General features: G+C 32.6%; 3 protein-coding genes across 3 annotated transcripts in view; 2 read left to right on the forward strand and 1 right to left on the reverse strand.

Moving 5' to 3' along the window:
• Window positions 1-20,848, forward strand: part of LOC111418720 (Zinc finger protein swm) — a 62,057-nt gene that overhangs the window by 34,307 nt on the left and 6,902 nt on the right. The window lies entirely within an intron of this gene.
• Window positions 1-20,848, forward strand: part of LOC111418665 (alpha-tocopherol transfer protein-like) — a 40,829-nt gene that overhangs the window by 1,507 nt on the left and 18,474 nt on the right. The gene's annotated exons all lie outside the window — the stretch shown is intronic.
• Window positions 279-20,187, reverse strand: LOC111418663 (odorant receptor co-receptor). Its single transcript, XM_023051286.2, has 9 exons — window positions 19,947-20,187; window positions 19,062-19,401; window positions 18,822-18,994; window positions 18,632-18,766; window positions 18,435-18,571; window positions 6,441-7,035; window positions 6,289-6,388; window positions 5,973-6,233; window positions 279-5,910 (listed from the first exon to the last, which is right to left on the reverse strand). The coding sequence occupies exons 3-9, from the start codon at window positions 18,992-18,994 to the stop codon at window positions 5,860-5,862; spliced, it is 1,452 nt and encodes a 483-aa protein (XP_022907054.2). The 5' UTR covers window positions 19,062-19,401; window positions 19,947-20,187; the 3' UTR covers window positions 279-5,859.

Genomic DNA, 20,848 nt, shown 5'->3' on the forward strand with positions numbered 1-20,848 from the left:
AGGTCAAGGTCGATTAGAGGTCATTCAAGGGTAATTCAAGGTGACTACCTCAAAATTTCGAGAAATATTTTCAATTTTTAAGTAGGTCAAGGTCGATTAGAGGTCATTCAAGGGTAATTCAAGGTGACTACCTCAAAATTTCGAGACAAATTTTCAATTTTAAGTAGGTCAAGGTTGATTAGAGGTCAATCAAGGGTAACTCAAGGAGACATTTTCAAATTTCGAGAAGTATTTTCAATTTTAAGGAAATTAAGGTTAACTTCAAAGAAACATTTCCAAGCTTTTTAATTCAATTTATTCATAAACATAATAAATTATAATTTTAAACATTTTTTTTGATGTTTAGGGTCATCTATTATTTATTAATGAAAATAAAAACTAAATCTATTTTTTTACACCAATAGTGTTTTATAAGGAACTACAATTTTATTAATAATTACAGTGTGAATTTTACTTAAGATGCAATATATAAAAATATATTTCCATAGAAACCAGGGCGCGTACCTACCTACATACGTACTTTGTTTGTCCTACATAAAACGCAATATTTCAATATAATTTGATATTACAACAATCTATTAACAATCTTGAATGACAAATAAAAGTAGACTAGCACTACAACTAATACTAGAACTATAAATATTCTGTTTAGGCGTGCATCTTTTAAGACGGCTAAACCTGAATGTTTCTAGGTCTAGGTCTAATGTTAGTTCTAGTGACAGTGCAAGTGTAAAACTAGAACTAACACTAGACCTAGAACTAGAAACATTCGGGTTTAGCCGTGCGTCTGAAGACGCACGGCTAAACCCGAAACTTTCTAGTTCTAGGTCTAGTGTTAGTTCTAGTTTTAGTTCAATACAAATATACAGGTGGTTCAGTTTTTAATCGGGAAACTTTACTAAAACGTAGTACTTGCCAAAATGACACAAGTTTTTTATATAAACATAGGGTCGCAACTCTTTTGTTTTCGAGCTATGAGCTGTCAAAATTGAGCCAAAAATTTACACTTTATCTTTTATTTCGGGTATAAGTAAACCATAGAATTTGAAATTTTGTATGCATGTACTGCTGGTTAATATCTTATTTTCAACAATACCTTAAACTTCCCTAGCGCCCTCTAAGGGGATGAAATTCACAACCCCTTTGATTTTTTTATAACAACTTTTTAACACCATGGAATATTAACATAAAAAAATATGGGTTGTAAAGCTTATTCATTATTGGTACTTTTTTGTCTCTTTAGTTACTGTAAAGTGCTGCTATTATTAAAAAAAATTCTCTTTATAGCTGGCTATGGAAGTAGTGCACTTACTAGGATCTAGTACTAATTAAATAACACCAATTAATTGTGATTTGCATAAGAAAAATCATAAATAAGATTAATGTCTGTCTGAACAAATTACGTTGTTTTTAACAATATTAAAAAATTGATACTGTTGCTTAATAACAGTCAAAAATTATTAATTATCATCAACAATTATGAGGCAACTTTTAGATAAACATGGCGACATATAGCAGTACATAGCACGATATTTTATTTTTTACATGGAAACTATTAACTTTAAGGAAAATACTAAAGAGAGAAAAAAGTACCATTAAAGAATGAGCTTTACAACCCATATTTTTTAATGTTAATATTCTATAGCGTTAAAAAGTTATTATAAAAAAAATCAAGGGGGTGGTGAATTTTATCCCCTTAGAGAAATTCTACGGTTTATATTTACAAGCGAAATACAAAACAAAATGTAAATTTTTGGCTCAACTTTGATTGCTCATAGCTCGAAAACAAAAGAGTTGCGACCCTATGTTTATATAAAAAAAATTGTGTTATTTTAGCAAGTACTACATCCTAGTAAAGTTTCCCGATTAAAAACTGAACCACCCTGTATAAAATACTGATATCTAGTACTAACTAGCGTTATCTAGTACTGTCAATGACATTAGGCCTAGAACTATAGTTCGTTTTTTTTCTATAATACTTGTCAATGTAATTTTTTTAGGGTTTCTGTTGGTATTATCTAGGACCCTTATAAAATTTACGTTATTTTCCTGATTTTTAGTAACATTTTCAGTAACTAAACAGTTGAGATTAAAATACTAATAAATTTGTAGATAAATACGATTTTAAGGAAGTACATATTTATTGTAAAAACGTGCTAAAAAGTAATTAAATAGAACAAAACACCTTTTCTAGGTAAGTAAATGACAAATAAACACCCCACAACATTTTTTATGCACGGAATAACGAAAGCTCAAACGTCAGTGTGACGTATCTATTTCAAAACATGATAAAACAAAATTCCTTGTTAATTTTGCCAACTTTACAACAATTTGACAAGTATTATAAAAAAAAATGAACTATAGAAACATTCAAATTTAGTCATTGAGGTCTTATATATAATCTAGAGGGCGTATGTGGTGGTGGTGGGGGTAATCAGAAAGTCAGACATGTTGGATGTACCGACCTGAACTTAGCTATAGTTTCAAGTCTCTATTGTACCTACAATTATAACCTCACAATTCTCATAAACATATTGTTATTTTTATTAAAATTTGATTTTTGTTGAAAGTTTTCGAATTCTTTTCGTTTCACACATGTTTTTTATAATTTGGTAGGTTGGACGATTATTTACAACAGTCCATAAAATGTTTCTGGTTACTTGACTTAGAATTAACAATTAAAGACCTCGCTGTAAGAAGGGGACAACTCCTTGTCTTGATAAATGGAGCTACTCCCTTCTTACACCGAGGTCTTCAATTGAAGTTCAAGTAAAGTTTATTATTAAGGACTGTTCAGTTTTTTTTTAATAAACTAACAATTATTTATAAGCATAGGTTAACGTGATCAATCAGAATTGCTTTAAATATTTTCTTCTTAGTTTATATTAATTATAAGGGTTATGGCTAAAAATTATTAAGTTCTTTTAAAATATCATATAATTAATAATTATTTATCAAAAAAAAATTAATGTTTATTATTTTCTGTCTTTCCAGTTTATAATAATGTAAATTCTTGTATAAGTATATACAGTGTGACCCGTTTGAAAGCGGAACACCCTCGTAAAATTTGTATTTATTATCCGATTTCGATAATTTTTTTTTTAATTGTAGAGCGTAAAAAACTGTATCTTGGGACAAAGAGTGATATTTTTCTTAAAAAAACAAGGCCTACTATTTCACTTTTTAGGTGCTAAAAATAAAGAAATCATATTAGGAAATTTTTTACAAAAAATCTGAGTACACCACTGCATTAAGCGCCTTTTGGAATGGGCATATACCAAATCTCATCAAAAATGGTTACAAATCAACACCGTTACAGATAATTGAAAAATACAATATTTTATGAATTTATTTGATCAGATGGAGTAAACCATGACAAAAAAGGAAATAAAATACAGAGAATAATACAAAACTATTTAACAATATTTAACAGAAATTCAAAAAATTGAAGAAAAAAACAACATTCAAGGTATTAATAGAAAATAAAAACTAGTTAAATGTCTGTTGCTTCCACCAATCCACCGTTAAGTTCGATACATTTATTGTACCTTCTTCGTGCATTCATTGTTACATTTCTCAGTTGCTCTGGGGTAATGTCTGCACATGCCTGAACTATTGTAGCACGCAGTTCATCTAGCGACTGTGTCCTTGACCTGTAAACTTTCTGTTTAAGGATTCCCCAAAGAAAAAAGTCGAGTGGTGTCAAATCAGGAGATCTTGGCGGCCATTCAATAAGATGACTATTTCTTCCTATCCATCGATTTTCAAAATTTTCATTTAACCAACGCTTTACCACTACTGCGTTATGCACGGGAGACCCATCTAATTGAAATTTTATATTCGCACATACCAGAGGTGGTAAATTGTTTAGCGCATTCGAAAACTCATTTCTTAAGAAATACAAAAATTTTGTTGAATTTAAATTGCCCTCAAAGAAAAATGGACCAATAATTATGTTGCCAAGTATTCCGCACCACACATTTATTTTATGCGAATACTGTCGCCTTGCGTTGATGATCCATTCTGGATTTTCTGTGCACCAATACCTTGAATTTTGCGATGACACCACGCCATTTGTTGTAAACGTGGTCTCATCGCTAAACAAAATTTCCCTTAAAAAGTTTCTGTTTTCCAAGTATTCACCTTGAGCCCATAAACAGAATTCTAGTCTTCTCTCTTCGTCTCTTGGTTCAAGAGTGTGTAGAAATTTTGGTTTATAGGGTTTAATTTTATTTTTTGTAAGGCACCTTCTAATACATTCTCATGGAATATTTAAATCTATGGCAGCCGTTCTCAAACTCGAATGAGGGTTATTATGAAAATATTCCACTATTTGATTATTATTTCTAATTTCCCGACGTGGATTTTGAACTTTTAGAATTTGTTTTGATACACTGCCTGTATCGTTGAATACCTTATTTACCCGGTGAACGGTGCTAGCACTAACCGGAGGCATATCTGGATGCCTGTTATTAAATTCTATAGCCGCTTTTCTTTTCGAAAGAATATTATCGCCAACAAGGCGTACAATTTCAACTTTGTGTCTAACACTTAGTCGTTCCATAATTACACCACTAAATTGCACACTTTTTATAAAATTTTTATAAGCACAAAACTGACAGAAGTAATGCTTTAAATCACTTTCATAGAATTCAATTCTTTTTTTTTATTTCCATGGTTTACTAGATAACTATTTTTTTATTTCCATGGTTACAAATGTAAATAGTTTTTGTATTATTGGCTGTATTTTATTTCCTTTTTTGTCATGGTTTACTCCATCTGATCAAATAAATTCATAAAATATTGTATTTTTCAATTATCTGTAACGGTGTTAATTTGTAACCATTTTTGATGAAATTTGGTATATGCCCATTTCAAAAGGTGCTTAATGCAGTGGTGTACTCAGATTTTTTGTAAAAAATTTCCTAATATGATTTCTTCATTTTTAGCACCTAAAAAGTGAAATAGTAGGCCTTGGTTTTTTTAAGAAAAATATCACTCTTTGTCCTAAGGTACAGTTTTTTACGCTCTACAATTAAAAAAAAAATTATCGAAATCGGATAATAAATACAAATTTTACGAGGGTGTTCCGCTTTCAAACGGGTCAACTGTATAAGAATTTCGAATTTCCCGCTAAGTTGGTACATCTAACATGGCGACCTTTCTGGCTTCATTTTAGGCGTGGTGGGGACAACAGCATACGCACACGTACCATACGTAACAGTGTTAGTTCTAGTTTTAGTTCAATACAAATATATAACATAGTGATATCTAAGTACAAACTAGTGCTATCTAGTTGCATTTTATGTGAGACAATGTGCAAATACATAGTAGTTTCGTAACTATGAGTACTGCCGTTCATATATTGCGAGTTATGAAATTCCCTGTATAATTATTAATGCCTTATAGTTATTTCAAACACGTTTTACAGCGCCATCTATTATTTCCCCCCCCAAAATAATCACTCCAAGGTTATGCAACCAAATATGCATCAATGCAATTTGAGTTGCCTAACTTTTTTTTGTACTTTAAATAATTAACGGTTAACTTATTTCATTAAAATTCGTATAATTAATATTAAATTAACTATTTTTCGTGATTTTCATTCAAATTAGTGCAATTTTTTCATCTTATAATTAATATTAATTCTTTTTAATATTTTATTAATTTATTTATTTTTTTTATTTAAAAATTTAAGAGGTTATCTTTGTTTGAATCAGGTACTGTGTTAAGTGGCAAATTTAAATTGTTTTTAAATTAACTCTAATAAGACACAATTGAATGCTCTCAAAACCAATTTAAGAGACAAAAATCCCTTTTTTTTGTATTAATTAATTTTTGTCGCTTACCATTAATGATTTATTTGAGTTGCACCAACACCATGAAGTAGGTAACGGTCGCTCCTAACACCTAAAACAACCGAAAACGAATTATTATCAAAAAAAATTGATTAAATTGATTAAGGTTGTTACCGAAGCGAATAAATCCAACGAAATCGTGAAGAATTTCGCCCCGGAAATCGACATGGCCTTTTGACACTGTTGGCAAACGATTTGCACGAAAGTTTTTGCCTCCTCAGATCCATCGTACCAATGACAGCTATACGCCGCCTCCATAACTGAGGAGCTCTCCTCAATTAACCGGTTTCCAAAGATACAAAATAGAAACACTTGGGCCAAGGCGTAAAATAAGTACCCCAAAACGGTTAAGGCATACTTTGAAACACTATCAATCTAAAATTTAAAAAAAATCATTAATATAATTCTTAGACATAAATGATAAAATTACCTTAGTGGCTTGATAAGCCAACAAAGTCAAAGTGATAGTAGCTGTCAACATGTGAAGGAGAAGCGCGATTCCGTACGCATCTCCAATTGCAGTTACCAATCTAAAAAAATAAATCAATTTGACTTAATTAAAATTAAAAAAAATAAATTTACCTAACGACGTGTTTATGTCGTTCAACCCAATACTTAATCGCAGATCGAACCAACAACTCCTGCTTTTTAGTTAATCCATTTGGTCCAATTCCCCCACCGCCGCTATCGAATTGTTGCAAATTACCCCCACGGTAATTAATCCCCATCTCCTGATGAGTACTATAAATCCCTTTCAAATTTAGCTCGTCGTTCTTCATATTGTTATAATCCAAGGCGTCGTTATCAATTAAATTATCCTGAGAATTAACGCTCGGCGCGCGGAACAAATCGGCGCTCTTCGGGACGTAAGTATCCAAGGTGGCGGAGAGTTCCATCAGGGGTTTCATGATTTCTTTTAAGTGTTGGAGTTGTTCGCACGCGAATATTAACCAACAGCAGAATAGGACGTCGAGGAGGTTGGAGTGAAGCATCGAGAATAAAACGTAGTAGACTTGGTAGGATAAGGAGATGTAGTATTTCATTCCGGACATTGCGTTCCATGGGTAAAATGATTTTATTAGTAAGCGGGGGATCTCTTCGGTTATCGTTTCGTTTTCGTTGTTGGGGTCTTTGCGAGTGTGGGTGCTGTCCCCGAAAAATGTTATTGTAGTCCATGCTAAATAAATAAAAAAAAAAAAAAATTGGTATGGTTATTAACCTTTGCACTCGTATATATGTCCTTTTGTGAGTACACTGTACTCGGACTATTATTTTATCTACTTATCTCTGTCTACTCGGAATTTTTTTTATATGGGATTTTTTTTTAAATGCGCTAATATTGCTTGGTGAATACACTTAGTGTAAAAACCAAATAAAAATTTGGGAAAATTAAAAAAAAAATCGCTTAATGTTAAAAACTATGGGATGTTTTTTAAAAAATATTTTTTTACACAGATGTTTATTCAAATTAAACACAATAATTTATTACAATTATAACATGAAAAATAACTAAATAAAAAAAACTTGAAAAACACTAAATAGAAAATAATGGATTACAAAAATAATAAATTTTGAGGATAGAGAAACACAAATAAAACCTAACGTTATCATAATCACTACCATTATCATTAAATAAATTTATACACAATTTACAAAAAATTATGTTTTATAATGTTGTAGTGTATGGTACCGTTCGAAGCAGTCACCAATATGTAGTCCAGGCTTACGTGTGCAAGTGTCACAAATATACCTAGTTTCTCGCCTGCCGCCTTGTACTTTAGGGTTAGAACATACCGCACAGTCTTTTACTTCCCATCATTTTGGCGTAAAATATGTAATTTACCATTTAGCCGTTCTTCTGTATCTACAGATGATGGTCTGCCAGAAGTTTTGGACCCCTGCCAAAAGTTTTTTGTCATCTCGTTAACCAATTCCCGAACAAACTTTAGATGTGTCATTGGTTTTTTGTTTTGGCCCCGTTGTGAAATTTGATATAATAAATATGCATTGACACTGGACATTTCGAGTCCCCAGAAAAATAACTTTCGCCACTACTTCAAAGACTTCCTCAGGAAACAGTATGACGCTGAATAAGAGTCTCGCGGTCGACACCTCCCATAAATTTATTGTAATTGACCACTACATTTGGCTTATTTACAACTTGTAAGTTGCCTCCACGTACTCTTCTGTTGATAGGCTGTGTTCCTGAAATATCCCACGAAGTAAGTATGGTGACGACCCTTTTATCTTTCCATGCCAATAACATCAAATTGCCTGATCTGCATGCAAATGTTGGTTTTTTGATAGAATCAGGTATAAATTTGCGGTTTATTTGAATAGTGCCTGTCAAATGAACATTTAGTTTTAACAACTCTTCTGCAAGTGGCAAGCTAGTATAGTATCTATCGGTGTAAAAATGATATCCTTTACATCCTGGGTTATTGTCTAATAATTTTTGACAAAGATGTAACACTATCCTTGTACTTACAGGTAAATCAGGTCTCACTAAACTTCTAAATATGCTACTAAAAAAAGGTATTTTGGCATTAAACTGTTGTGACCAATACTCTTGGATATTAGATACGGTTATCGGACCCATATTTAGGACAACCCCAATAAATGCGGTAAACTCTACCCACGTGTGCCATGTAGAACGTTTTGACAACCTCTTCTGTGCTATTTTATGTCTAGCGTAGTTATTTGTTTGTTCCACTATTTTTATTATTAGCTCATCGGTAAAAAAGAGCTTGAAAAAATCTATGGGTTTTGTACAAGTATCTAGAATTTGTGGTCCTACCATTTTATCCCCAGAAGTAAACAGAATCCTGTCTGGTACTTGATCGTGGCATGTGACATCCTGCCATGGACCAAAATTGCCAGGTTGTGTTATATTCTCGTCTTCTGTACTGCTGCTTGAACTTGATGGTAAAGGTATGGTTCCCTGTCTTTTAGTAACTATAATATCACTACCACTACTAGAGTCACTTTCTTCACTAATATTATCACTATCCAATCTATCATTTTCAGGCGCGTCAATATAAAATTCCTCGTCACTACTTTGCAACTCATTTTCAATTTCATCTTGTAAAAATTTCTTGGGCATTTCAAATGTTTTTTTTTCGAAATATAACGAAAAAATACACCGAACTTTACCCAATCGTGTTAGTTATAAAACTGAGTAATATACAAAACGCAAAAATGGTGCACATGTGAACTGAAGTGGTTTAACATGGTGTGCCGCCTATACGGCGACATATGAGTGCAAAGCTTAAACGTATTGTGGCGATTATACGGCGGCATACGAGCGCAACGGTAAAACGCATCTTGCGACATACGAGTGTGCAAAGGGTTAAGATTTAACCAAGATATATTTTTATTTTGGTGACTTAGACCACACTGATGGATCAAAGAAGGCTGCAGGTTACGTAAGCAAACCTCGCCTACTTAAGGGAATCCATTTTTGGTGTGCCATTGGCCCCAAATTTTGAACATAAAGCACTATGAATTAAGTACTATCAAGGAATTCACCCCCATTTGAAATTACATACATAACTATACAGCCAAAAAGACTTGGTAGTACTTGAAGAGGATCTAGGTCAGTTTTCTTTTGTTATGCCATTAGTTCCGGTTTAATAAATTGAGTAAGGTTAGTTTTGTCTATAAATGTCAATCATCCCAAAACAAAAACACCTGATCACGGCCGTCTTCGAAGACGTCGGCCGACCCGAGGCATAGATTATGTAAATTCGGACCCAAAGACAAATATATTAACATTTCATGAAAGCCACCACATACCTAGAAACTGATAAGTGCGCCTAATGTCTTCAATAACATACTATCAGTTACTCCGTGAAGTCTTTACATGACTTTTGTTATAAATATTTTTTCTTTCTCAAACAATTTAGCAACCATCGTTCGCCGGGCTACTAATAACTCACCCCAGTACTTGGTCTTTACATCTTTGCTTCTTCCATTCCAACCCAAACCAAACCCAAACATTATAACACTTTTTATTAAACTCTCAAACATTATTCTTCTTTTTTTCACATCGCTCATTGTCCTCATCTCACCCACTTCCCTCGCGATCACTACGAAGTTGTCAGCATACTTCCAAGCATTTGGTGACTTTTATGTAATCTTTGGTTCCAAACTCATTTAATATTTGTAGTAGATATATAGTAGACGCCACGAGAGGTGGCAATAAATCATCGTTTTCCGCTCTTACAAATGCCATACGTAGTTGATAAACCGCTAGTGAGTAATGTGTGTTAGAAAGAGATAACATTAGTTTAATATGTCTGCTGTACAATTCAAATGGCCACGTCGAAAAAGTACGTCTGTTCTTCTAAGGGATGTAACTCTATAATTATAACCTCAAATCGAAACGTCTTGTGAGCGTTGTCATGAATCTGAAGCCGAAAATATTTTCTTTGAAAGGAAAATCATTAAATAATATCTTTGACAATGTTTGACATATAACCTCCATAACCTACTAACATAACCTACATTTAAATGTATATGGTGAAATAATCTAAGTCGTACGTCCATATCTTGATTCATACCATTTTTAAGCGATCTGTCACTGCCAGCTCTCGTGGTTTCTACTATATCAATATTTGGTCAAAATCTTTGAAAACAGCTGTTATCAGTTATCATGATCTATATCCTAAATTATAACAACTCAAATTTAGTTGCCATCAAACGTCTAAGTTTTATTTACTACCTGGCGTTGGTGTTCATGCTAATTGGAAGTCTGCCAAGAACGATTATACATATTCTACATTCTAAAACTCCCCAACCTGGATGAAAATGAAACGGCAGTTGAGCAAGCACGGACATGTTATGTTTAAATATTCGTATGACTTTCATAATAATGGAGATATTCACAATGTGCTAAAGAACGAGGACGAAAACTTCGAGATAGTTGCTAAAGCTCTGAATATACAGGGTGTCCCGTTAAGCGTACGGAGCGGCTGTATCTCAACAACGGTAAGGTCTAGAGATTTGGGAAAAAAATCCTTATAAGCAAAATGGGCAAGAGAAATACCTGGAAATTATTTTGAAGTTCGTAATTCGACCGCTAGGGGGCGTAACTGCCATAGAGAAACATAAAATTCCCGCTATCTCAAAAAGTTAGACGATGAGCTATTTTGACAACATCATTTAGTAGCTTGGATAATCGCTTTTGTTTTGCGATATTTCTCATATCTGTCATAATAAGGGAGACCATTCAACCGATTTGAATATTTTTGGTCTTGTTTGAAAGAGCATTTTATGCTATTTTAAAAGATACATTCAGTAAGACCGCTTGGTTTAAAACAAATAAGCTAGAGGGCGCTATCTGCAGCGGTTACAAATTTTTGTGATTTTTGACAAAAAGTTAAATAGAACGGTACTATTTACTTCACAGACCATTAATCACCATAAAATTTGCTAAATATTAGTGAAAACCGCATCTCGATATCTCCATCCATTCACGAATTATAAAAGAAAATGTTAAAAATTCGTATATCTTAATTGGATCAAGTTACCTTAGGAAATAAATAAGAGAGAATAAAAAATCCAAAATACTGAAAATTGCTTGCAGAAGGCTGGAAACTGCTACCAAAAAACAAAAACTGCTTCTAAAATACTGAAAAGTGCTTGCAGAAGTCTAGAAACTGTTACCAAAAGACAAAACTGTTTTCAAACGACAAAAACTGCTTCCAAAATATTGAAAAGTGTTTGCAGAAAGCTAGAAACTGCTACCAAAAGAAAAAAACTGCTTCCAAAATACTGAAATATGCTTCCAGAAGGCTAGAAACTACTACTAAAGGACAAAAACTGCTTTCAAAATACTGAAAAGTACTTGCAGAAGTTTAGAAACTGTTAGCAAAAGACAGTAACTGCTTCTAAAATACTGAGAAGTGCCTGCAGAAGACTAGAAATTGCTACCAAAAGACAGAAACTATTTCCAAAATATTGAAAAGTGCTTGCAGAAGGCTAGAAACTGCTAACAAAAGACAAAAACTGCTTCCAAGGTATTGAAAAGTACCTACAGAAGACTAGAAATTTCTACCAAAAGACAGAAACTGATTCCAAAATATTGCGAAGTGCCTGCAGAAGACTAGAAACTGCTACCAAAAGATAGAAACTGCTTTCAAAATACTGAAATGTGCTTGCAGAAGGCTAGAAACTACTACCAAAAGACAGAAACTGTTTCCAAAAGACAAGAACTGACCCCAAAATACTGAATAGTGCTTACAGAAGGTTAGAACCTACTACTAAAAAACAAAAACTGCTTCTAAAATACTGAAAAGTGCCTGCAAAAGTTTAGAAACTGTTACCAAAAGACAAAAACTGTTTCTAAAAGACAAAAACTGCTTCCAAAATACTGAAAAGTGCTTGTGGAAGACTAGGAACTGCTATTAAAAGACAAAAACTGCGTGCAAAATACTGAAAAGTGCTTGCAGAAGTCTAGAAACTGTTACCAAAAGACAGAAACTGTTTTCAAAACACAAAAGCTGCTTCCAAAATACTAAAAAATGCTTGCAGAAGGCTAGAAATAATAAAACAAAATAAACCAAAACACTTAGAATAACTTAGATTTTTGGCAAAAATAACTTGCTAATGTACGAAATGCCTTCCATAAACCTCGATGCATTTATTTAATCTAGTTTCGACGAAAAAAAAGCGCAGCTTAAGTCTCGGCCCTGGACACGTTTCTACTGGTATTTAATGTTTTGTCATATTTTCCCTGGTTATTGGTTTTTCTTGAAAAGTCCGGTCGTTTAGTCTACCCAATAGATAAAGGGGTGAAAGCAATGTGGGTTTTGCTCGAACCAAGAATGCATATTATTGCAAGTTTACATCAGCTTGCTTTACATAGCATTTGTGATAAAAGGTTTGGATTTGCCCAAATCATATTTAAAAGTCAATGGTAATAGTTCAGTCTGTTATCATAATCGGTGTTGTATACGGTGTTAGGTAGATGGCGTTAGTGGTAAGGTAGATAAAGACGAGACTGTGAAGAGAATAGAAAAATGTAATGGACGCTGAATGACACTGAATAAAAAGTTATATAGTATAATAAAACGGTAGTGTTTTAATTAATGAACATAAGACATGGCGCAGTCAGGAAAGTAACTGGTACGCTACTTTTTTATTAAGAAAATAGCCAAGATCCTTGAACGTCGAAGAAAAGTAAGACAAAGAAAAGAAGGTAAATAAGATATCACAAAATGGATGCTGCAAGGTTACCACAACCGTTAAGCTTGGACGGAAATGTATCAGAAAATTTCAAAAGATTTAAACAGGCATTTGAAATTTATTTAGTAGCGGCAGAGAAAGACAACAAAAAAGATGAAATTAAAATAGCATTGTTATTAAATTCGATTGGAGAAGAGGCAGTTCAAATTTATAATAATTTTAAATTGTCGGATGAAGAAAAAAAGAGATATAATAAAGTGATGGAAGAGTTTGAGAAGTATTTCAATCCAAAGGCAAATGTGGTCTATGAAAGGTTCAAATTTTATAAGAAAAAACAATTAGAAGGAGAACCATTTGACAATTTCCTACAAGAGCTACGAAAACTAGTGAAAACATGCAACTTTACAGATGCTGATGAAATGGTAAGAGATAGAGTTGTATTAGGAATATATGATAAAGGATTGCAAGAAAAATTGTTAAGTCAAGAGGAATTAACAATGGAAAGGTCTATGGAAATTTGTAGAGCGTTTGAAGCGACAAAAACACGATGTAAAGATGTTCAAGAATCAGTGGATAAAAAAGTAGAAGTAGTAAGAAAAAAGTTTGGGTTTCAGAAGAAGAATGATGAAAAACACACAAACAAAAATAAAGATGTGTTTAGAAAAGAAGAATTCAAATGCAAAAGATGTTTGAAGAGACATAAGTATAAAGAATGCCCAGCCTATGGAAAAGTATGCAATAATTGTAAAAAATATAATCATTTTACGATTGCGTGCAAAGCAAAAAGTGTTTATACTGTAAAAACCGACATAGAGGGTAGTGAAGAAGAATATACTGTGGGACTAGAAAAAATTGGGCAAGTGAGACAAAAAGGAGAAAGAAAGGAATGGATAGAAACAATAGAAGTTGAAAATAATCCAGTAGAATTTAAAATTGACACAGGGGCAGAAGTCAATATATTGCCAAAAGAAGGAATAAAAAGCTGGAAAAAACAAAAAATGGAAAAAACAGGTATTATATTCGGAATTGTAAACATGAACTGTAGATTTAAACACATTGTTAAAAATATTAGCTTTGTAATAGTAGATATAAAAAGTAAACCAATATTAGGATTGGAGGCTTGTGAGTTGTTCGAATTAGTTAAGTTAGCTAGTATAAACATAATAGATGAGATTAAATCAAAAGAAATGTTTGTAAAGACATATCCTAAGTTGTTTGAAGGGTTGGGAAGAATTAAATCAAAAGTAGGATTCAAGATTAATCCAGAGGTTCCAAAAGTAATAAGACCACCACGAAGAGTACCGTTAGCAATAAGAAAACCATTGAAGAACAAGCTAGATGAACTGTGTAAAAGAGAAATTATACAAGAAGTTGAAGAAAACAATTGTGATTGGGTAAGCAACTTAGTAATCGTTGAAAAACCTGATGGTACAATTAGATTGTGTATTGATCCAATGGATCTAAATAAAGCTATAGTAAGAGAGCATTTCTTAATTCCAACATTAGATGAAATTACTGCTAAATTGTCCGGTAAAAACATATATACTGTATTAGATTTTAAAGATGGATACTATCAGTTGGAATTAAACGATGAATGTAGTAATGTCTGTGCATTCAATACGCCATTTGGAACTTATAAATTTAAAAGATTGCCTTTTGGTTTGGCATGTGCACCGGAAATTTTTCAAAAAATTAATTATAAGCTTTTTGGACAAATAGAAGGTGTTGTGGTTTATTTTGACGATTTGTTGATAATGGCGGAAAATGAAAAAGAACACGATGAAATTTTAAATAAAGTAATGAAAATAGCTACTGAAAATGAGATTAAATTCAATAAAAATAAAATTCAGTTTAAACAGACAAATGTGAAATATTTAGGACATCATTTTAATAAAGATGGTATGAGCATCGATAAAGATAAAATAGAAGCAATATCTAAGTTAGACATTCCAAACAATAAAAAACAGTTACAGGGGCTGTTAGGATTAGTGGGATATCATAGGTCTTTTATTCCAAATTTATCAGAATTAACTTCAAATTTAAGAAATTTGCTAAAAAAGGGAGTAGAATTTAAGTGGAGTGACAGACACACAGAAACTTTAAATAAAATAAAAGAAAAAATAACAAATGCTCCAATATTGAAAACTTTTGATGAAAAACTGGATATACAAATTCAAACAGATGCGTCGCAGGATGGGTTAGGTTGCGTATTGTTACAGGAGAAAAAACCTGTTGCGTTTGCTTCTAGAGCACTGACGGAAGCAGAGAGGAAGTATCCTCAAATAGAGAAAGAATTCTTAGCCATCGTTTTTGCTTGTATAAAATTTCATCAATACATATATGGCAGACAGGTGGAAGTGATCAGTGACCATAAACCTCTCGAAGTGATTATAAACCAAAATATTGACAAAATAAAATCGATCAGAATTCAACGTTTGAGACTTAAATTATTGAAATATAGTATAACTGTAAAGTATGTTCCTGGAAAAGAGTTGTTAATTGCAGATTATTTATCGAGAAATTATTTGAAACACAAAGGTAAAGAGGAATTAGATGAGGTAAAAAATATAGTTCACAGAATTCATAATATTAGTATATCCGATGAACGAAAAGAGTTAATTAGACAATTGATTAAAGACGAAGAAACATTGAATCAAGTTAAAAGTTTTAATAGATTTGGTTGGCCAAAGGAACAAAAACAATTTTCAACAGAACTACAACAATACTTTGCTGTTAGAAACAAAATATATGAAAACGATGAGTTGCTATTTATTTTTAATGAAAGATTGATTATACCTAAAAAATTGAGAAATGAAATGATAGTAAGATTGCATGAAGGTCATTTTGGAATTAGTAGAATGTTGGAAAAGGCTAAAGAAACAATTTATTGGCCAAATATGACGAAAGATGTTAAAAATCATATTAGGAAATGTGAAAAATGCGAATTAGCACAGAAAGCTAATACAAAACAAAAACTAAAACCTTTAGAAATCCCGAATGGACCGTTTGAAGCATTATCAATGGATGTATTATACTATCACGGAAAAGATTACTTAATTGTAATAGATCAGTTTTCAAAATGGTTAGATATTATAAAGTTGGAAAGAAAAACGGCAATGGGAATTATCGAAAAGCTAAAGGAATTATTCGCGATACATGGTATTCCGAGGAAAATAGTGGCAGATAATATGCCATTTGGATCATTTGAATTCAAAAGATTTGGCAAAGAGTGGGATATAAATATAGTAACAACAAGTCCATATCATCATCAAGCGAATGGAATGGCCGAGCGCGCTGTTCAAACGGCAAGAAATATTTTGAGAAAAAATGAAGATATTAATAGTGCGTTAATGATGTATAGAAGTACAAAATTGAAAGAGTTAAATCTAGCACCAGCAGAAATATTATTTGGGAGACAAATTCGTACAAGATTGCCAATTTCTGGCAAACAATTACAATCAAAACAAATAAGTAACGACAAAATTAAACAACAACTAAGATTAAAACAGGAATATTATAAATCATATTATGACAAAACAGCGAGAGATTATGGAGAGTTAAAGAAGGATGACAAGGTGTTAGTGAAGACTGAAAATAAAGATGTACGATGGGGAAAAGGATTGATAATAGAAAAGGACAGGTCACCACGTTCATATTGGGTGCAAAAGGAAAATGGAGAGGTGATTAGAAGAAATAGAGTGCAGCTAAAGAAGACAGAGTTGGAGCCTGAAATTAGGGTTGACAATGATTTGGACATAGACTTGAATGTAAAGAATAAAGACCAGGGAGAGCAAGCAAATCAACAAATACAACAAACAAGGACAAGAAGAGAAATAAGAAGACCAAGTAGATTTAAGGATTATATAATGTAGAAATAGATAAAAAAAGGGGGATGTTGTATACGGTGTTAGGTAGATGGCGTTAGTGGTAAGGTAGATAAAGACGAGACTGTGAAGAGAATAGAAAAATGTAATGGACGCTGAATGACACTGAATAAAAAGTTATATAGTATAATAAAACGGTAGTGTTTTAATTAATGAACATAAGACAATCGGTATCTGTTAAGGCCTGATGTAAAACAACGTGGTGGAGATATTATTCTCTTGAGAAATCTTGTGGACAATTGTTTTCGGAGATTGCGCACCAATGTGATTTACGAATTCATAGAGATGTCTGAATGGGCTACACGTTGCCAGTTTTTCGTAATCTTAAAAAGACAAAATCATCATACGCTCTATCATACGCTTCTGCGTTAGTAAATGACATGTTTACAGTTACCATGGTTATGTGATTTGTTTTTCTCGATGAAGTAGCTGGATCCGATTGATGGCACTCGAGTTTTTAACATTTTCTTCTATAATTCGAGAACGGGTGGCGATATCGAGATGCGGTTTTCACTAAAATTTAGCAAATTTTAAGGTGACTAAGGGTCTGTGAAGTAAATAGTATCGTTCCATTTAACTTTTCTTCAAAAATCACAAAAATATGTAATCGCTGCAGATAACGCCCTCTAGCTCATTTGTTTTAAAGCAAACGGTCTTACTGAAAATATCTTTAAAAAGAGCATAAAATGCTCTTTCAAACAACACCGAAAATATTCAAATCGGTTGAATGGTCTAGGAGATATTAAAATGTAAACATATGAAAACGCATCTCTCTTATTATGACAGATATGAGAAATATCGCAAAACAAAAGCGATGCGGTATTATCCAAGCTATTAAATGATGTTGTCAAAGTTGTAGCTCATCGTCTAAGTTTCTGAGATAGCGGGAACTTTGTTTCTCAATGGCAGTTACGCCTCCTAGCGGTCGAATTACGAACTTCAAAATAATTTCCAGCTATTTTTCTTGGTCACTTTGCTTATAAGGATTCTTTTCCCAAACCTCTAGGCCTTAACGTTCTAGAGATACAGCCGCTCCGTACGCTTAACGGGACACCCTGTACATATTCTACATTCTAACACTCCCCAACCTGGATGAAAATGAAACGGCAGTTGAGCAAGCACGAACATGTTATGTTTAAATATTCGTATGACTTTCATAATAATGAAGATATTCACAATGTGTTGAAGAACGAGGACGAAAACTTCGAGACAGTTGGTAAAGCTCTGAATATATTAAAAAAATAATCACAGACATTTTCAACTTCCAAGTCTTTATATTTGAGATTCCTAGACTCTAAAATGATATAGCTTAAGTGACTTAATCACATGAATCTGAGTATTTTTTGAGATAATACACGGCCAACCTTAACCAGCACAAACACTAACTAATATAAAATCGTCTAGAAGCAGTATTTAGGCTTCAATTTTTAATTTTACTAACAAATGCAAAATATTTAAGTATTTTTTTGACACTTAGATTATTATAAACAGTTTTATTACTCACCAATCCAACTTGCTAAAGTTCCAATGACGACAATAGCCAAAACTCTCCTCATTTTCGTCAAAGCCAAAGCATGATATCTGTTGTTGGATTCAGCGAATAAAGGATGACTGTTGGCTTGGTTCCAAATCCCCAAAGTTCTTTGGAACAAAACGAAAAACGTAACCATAAAAATAAATTTAAAATTATCACAAACTCACCGATAAAACAATTTCGATCTCAACGCGAAGTAAACGAACTTGGTCAAACAATGGGTGAAAAACAACACCGTGATTGTATTCGCAGCCAAATCGTTGACGTCGTCGCTTTCTTGGACGAGATTTCCAAAGGTGAATCTGCGCAAAATAATAATTAAAATTTTTTTAATCCAAAATTTGTTGCCATAATTACCCGTATTGAAGCAAAACCAAGAAGAGATGCATAAAACAATAACCAAGACGCAAAGTATGCAACGCACCGCTGTTGTCGGCGTAATAATTCAACATGAAGTGCCCCGATGCTTGCATCAAACGGATGTTGGGCATCAAATCGGCCACAAGGCCCGTAACTTTAAAGTTCATCATCTGAAATTTTATAAAAAATTTTTTGTTTAAATAAATTTTAATTTTTAAATAAGTTTTATTATTTTACCTTGATAAGATTTTTTTTAAGATCGTCTTTTTAAAATGAGTTGCTCACGCACCACGCCGCACCACCAACATCCTTCAATATCAAGGACCTGGACGTCAGTGAAAGGTCCTTTTATTCGATTTAAGGTCCGTTTCAACTATCTTTTTACTTATTAATAGGAGACGAGCGTGTACCAATGGGAAACTCGGAAACCAAACGATTGCCACCCCGTCTTTCCATTCCATGAGAACTTTTCTCCTGGATTTCCATCTGGCCGTTTCGTTTCGTTTCATTTTACAACGTATTTTCTTAAGTATTTTTTTTTCTAATGACTTTTTCATCCTTTTTAACCTTATCTAACCTTCAACAGACAATAATAAAATTAAAAAATAAATAAATTTTAGTTTGTTTAAACGTGATTTTTCGTTTATAAACAAATTTTTTTAATTCGTATAAAAGCAGGTTAACGAAGTCGTTTAATCAATCAAAAAAATCTTTTAACAATACAACAAGTAGTAAAAATGAAATTTTTTGTGGTTTTGGTTATTTTTGGGTTAATTACACTATCTCAAGTAAGTCATTTTTTTTTATCTTTGTTTTAATTAATTAATAATTATTTAATTATTATTATTAGTGTTGTTGTGTTCCCCCACATCGTCGCCCCCAATCACCAATTTGCAAGTTCCGCTCGCCTCATCACCGATCGATTGATGACGAAGAAAGTTTTTCACCTTTCCAAATCTACAAATACCGTTACATGAACATCCCGTATTTATCTTTGGCGAAAATGCCCCCAACCGTCGAGGATTACGATTGTTGTAAACGATTAACTTCTTGTGTTTGTTAAAAATGAAATAATTTGTTTTAAACAATAAAAAAATATTTTGGCCTAAATTAGATTATTACCTGTTTCGAATGAGTCATCGAGAATAAAATCGTTGTTCACCGTTACGTAAAATAAAAACTTCTCCGCTCGCGTATAAAGAAAACGCGGTGAGTGTAGAATTTACAATATAAACCAGATGTTGTTGTGCTTTCTTCTCCCATTCCGAAAGAATTCTTTTTTGGTTCGTTACTTCCTTTATGTAACAATTTCTTCGTTAGTCCGAACTGAAATTAAATAATTTATACAATTAAAAAAGTTGCAATAAAAAAATGTGTCAATACATAAATTATTTCGTGCTTATTTAAATCAAGGTAATATCATATTTGCGGTTGTAATAATAGAAATAAAGCAAAGTTGTTACAAAACGTAAGGTAATATTTGTTTAAAACTTGTTTGAGCGAAAAATTATTAATTACATGGTTAATAAATTAAATTAAAAAAGAAACATTGCTAAAAATTGAGTTAAAAGAAAATTATAGATGATAAATCTATCTAGGTAATATTAAATGTTATTTGTATATTTTTATTGAATTAAAAGTAGAACTAACACTAATTCTAAAAATGCGTCTAAAGACCATAATGTTTCTAGTAGTAGGTCTAATTTTAGTTCTAGTGATTATGGTAGGTAGCACTACGTTGCATTTTTATTGAAAAAAATCCTAGAACCAACACTAGATCTAGAACTAGAATCATTCGGGTTTAGCCGTACATCTGTTAAGACGGCTAAACGCGAATGATTCTAGTTCTTGGTCTAGTGTTAGTTCTAGTTTTGTTATTCAGCGCTAGATTGTTGTTGAACTAAGAGTAGTTTTACTAGATCTAGAACTAGAGACATTCGGGTTTAGCCGTCTTTAGCGACGTGCGGCAAAACCCAAATGATTCAAGTTCTAGGTATAGTGTTAGTTCTACATAGTAACAGTAC

This window comes from Onthophagus taurus, unplaced genomic scaffold, assembly GCF_036711975.1.
Source record: "Onthophagus taurus isolate NC unplaced genomic scaffold, IU_Otau_3.0 ScKx7SY_16, whole genome shotgun sequence".
NCBI classification, from domain to species: Eukaryota; Metazoa; Arthropoda; class Insecta; order Coleoptera; family Scarabaeidae; genus Onthophagus; species Onthophagus taurus.

Coding starts and splice junctions, on each gene's coding strand:
- LOC111418663 (XM_023051286.2), bottom strand. CDS start 18,994: ATGATGAACTTTAAAGTTACGGGCCTTGTGGCCGATTTGATGCCCAAC. Junction 18,767..18,821: donor TTGGTTTTGCTTCAATACGG/GTAATTATGGCA, acceptor TATTTTGCGCAG/ATTCACCTTTGGAAATCTCG. Junction 18,572..18,631: donor AGATCGAAATTGTTTTATCG/GTGAGTTTGTGA, acceptor TTTGTTCCAAAG/AACTTTGGGGATTTGGAACC.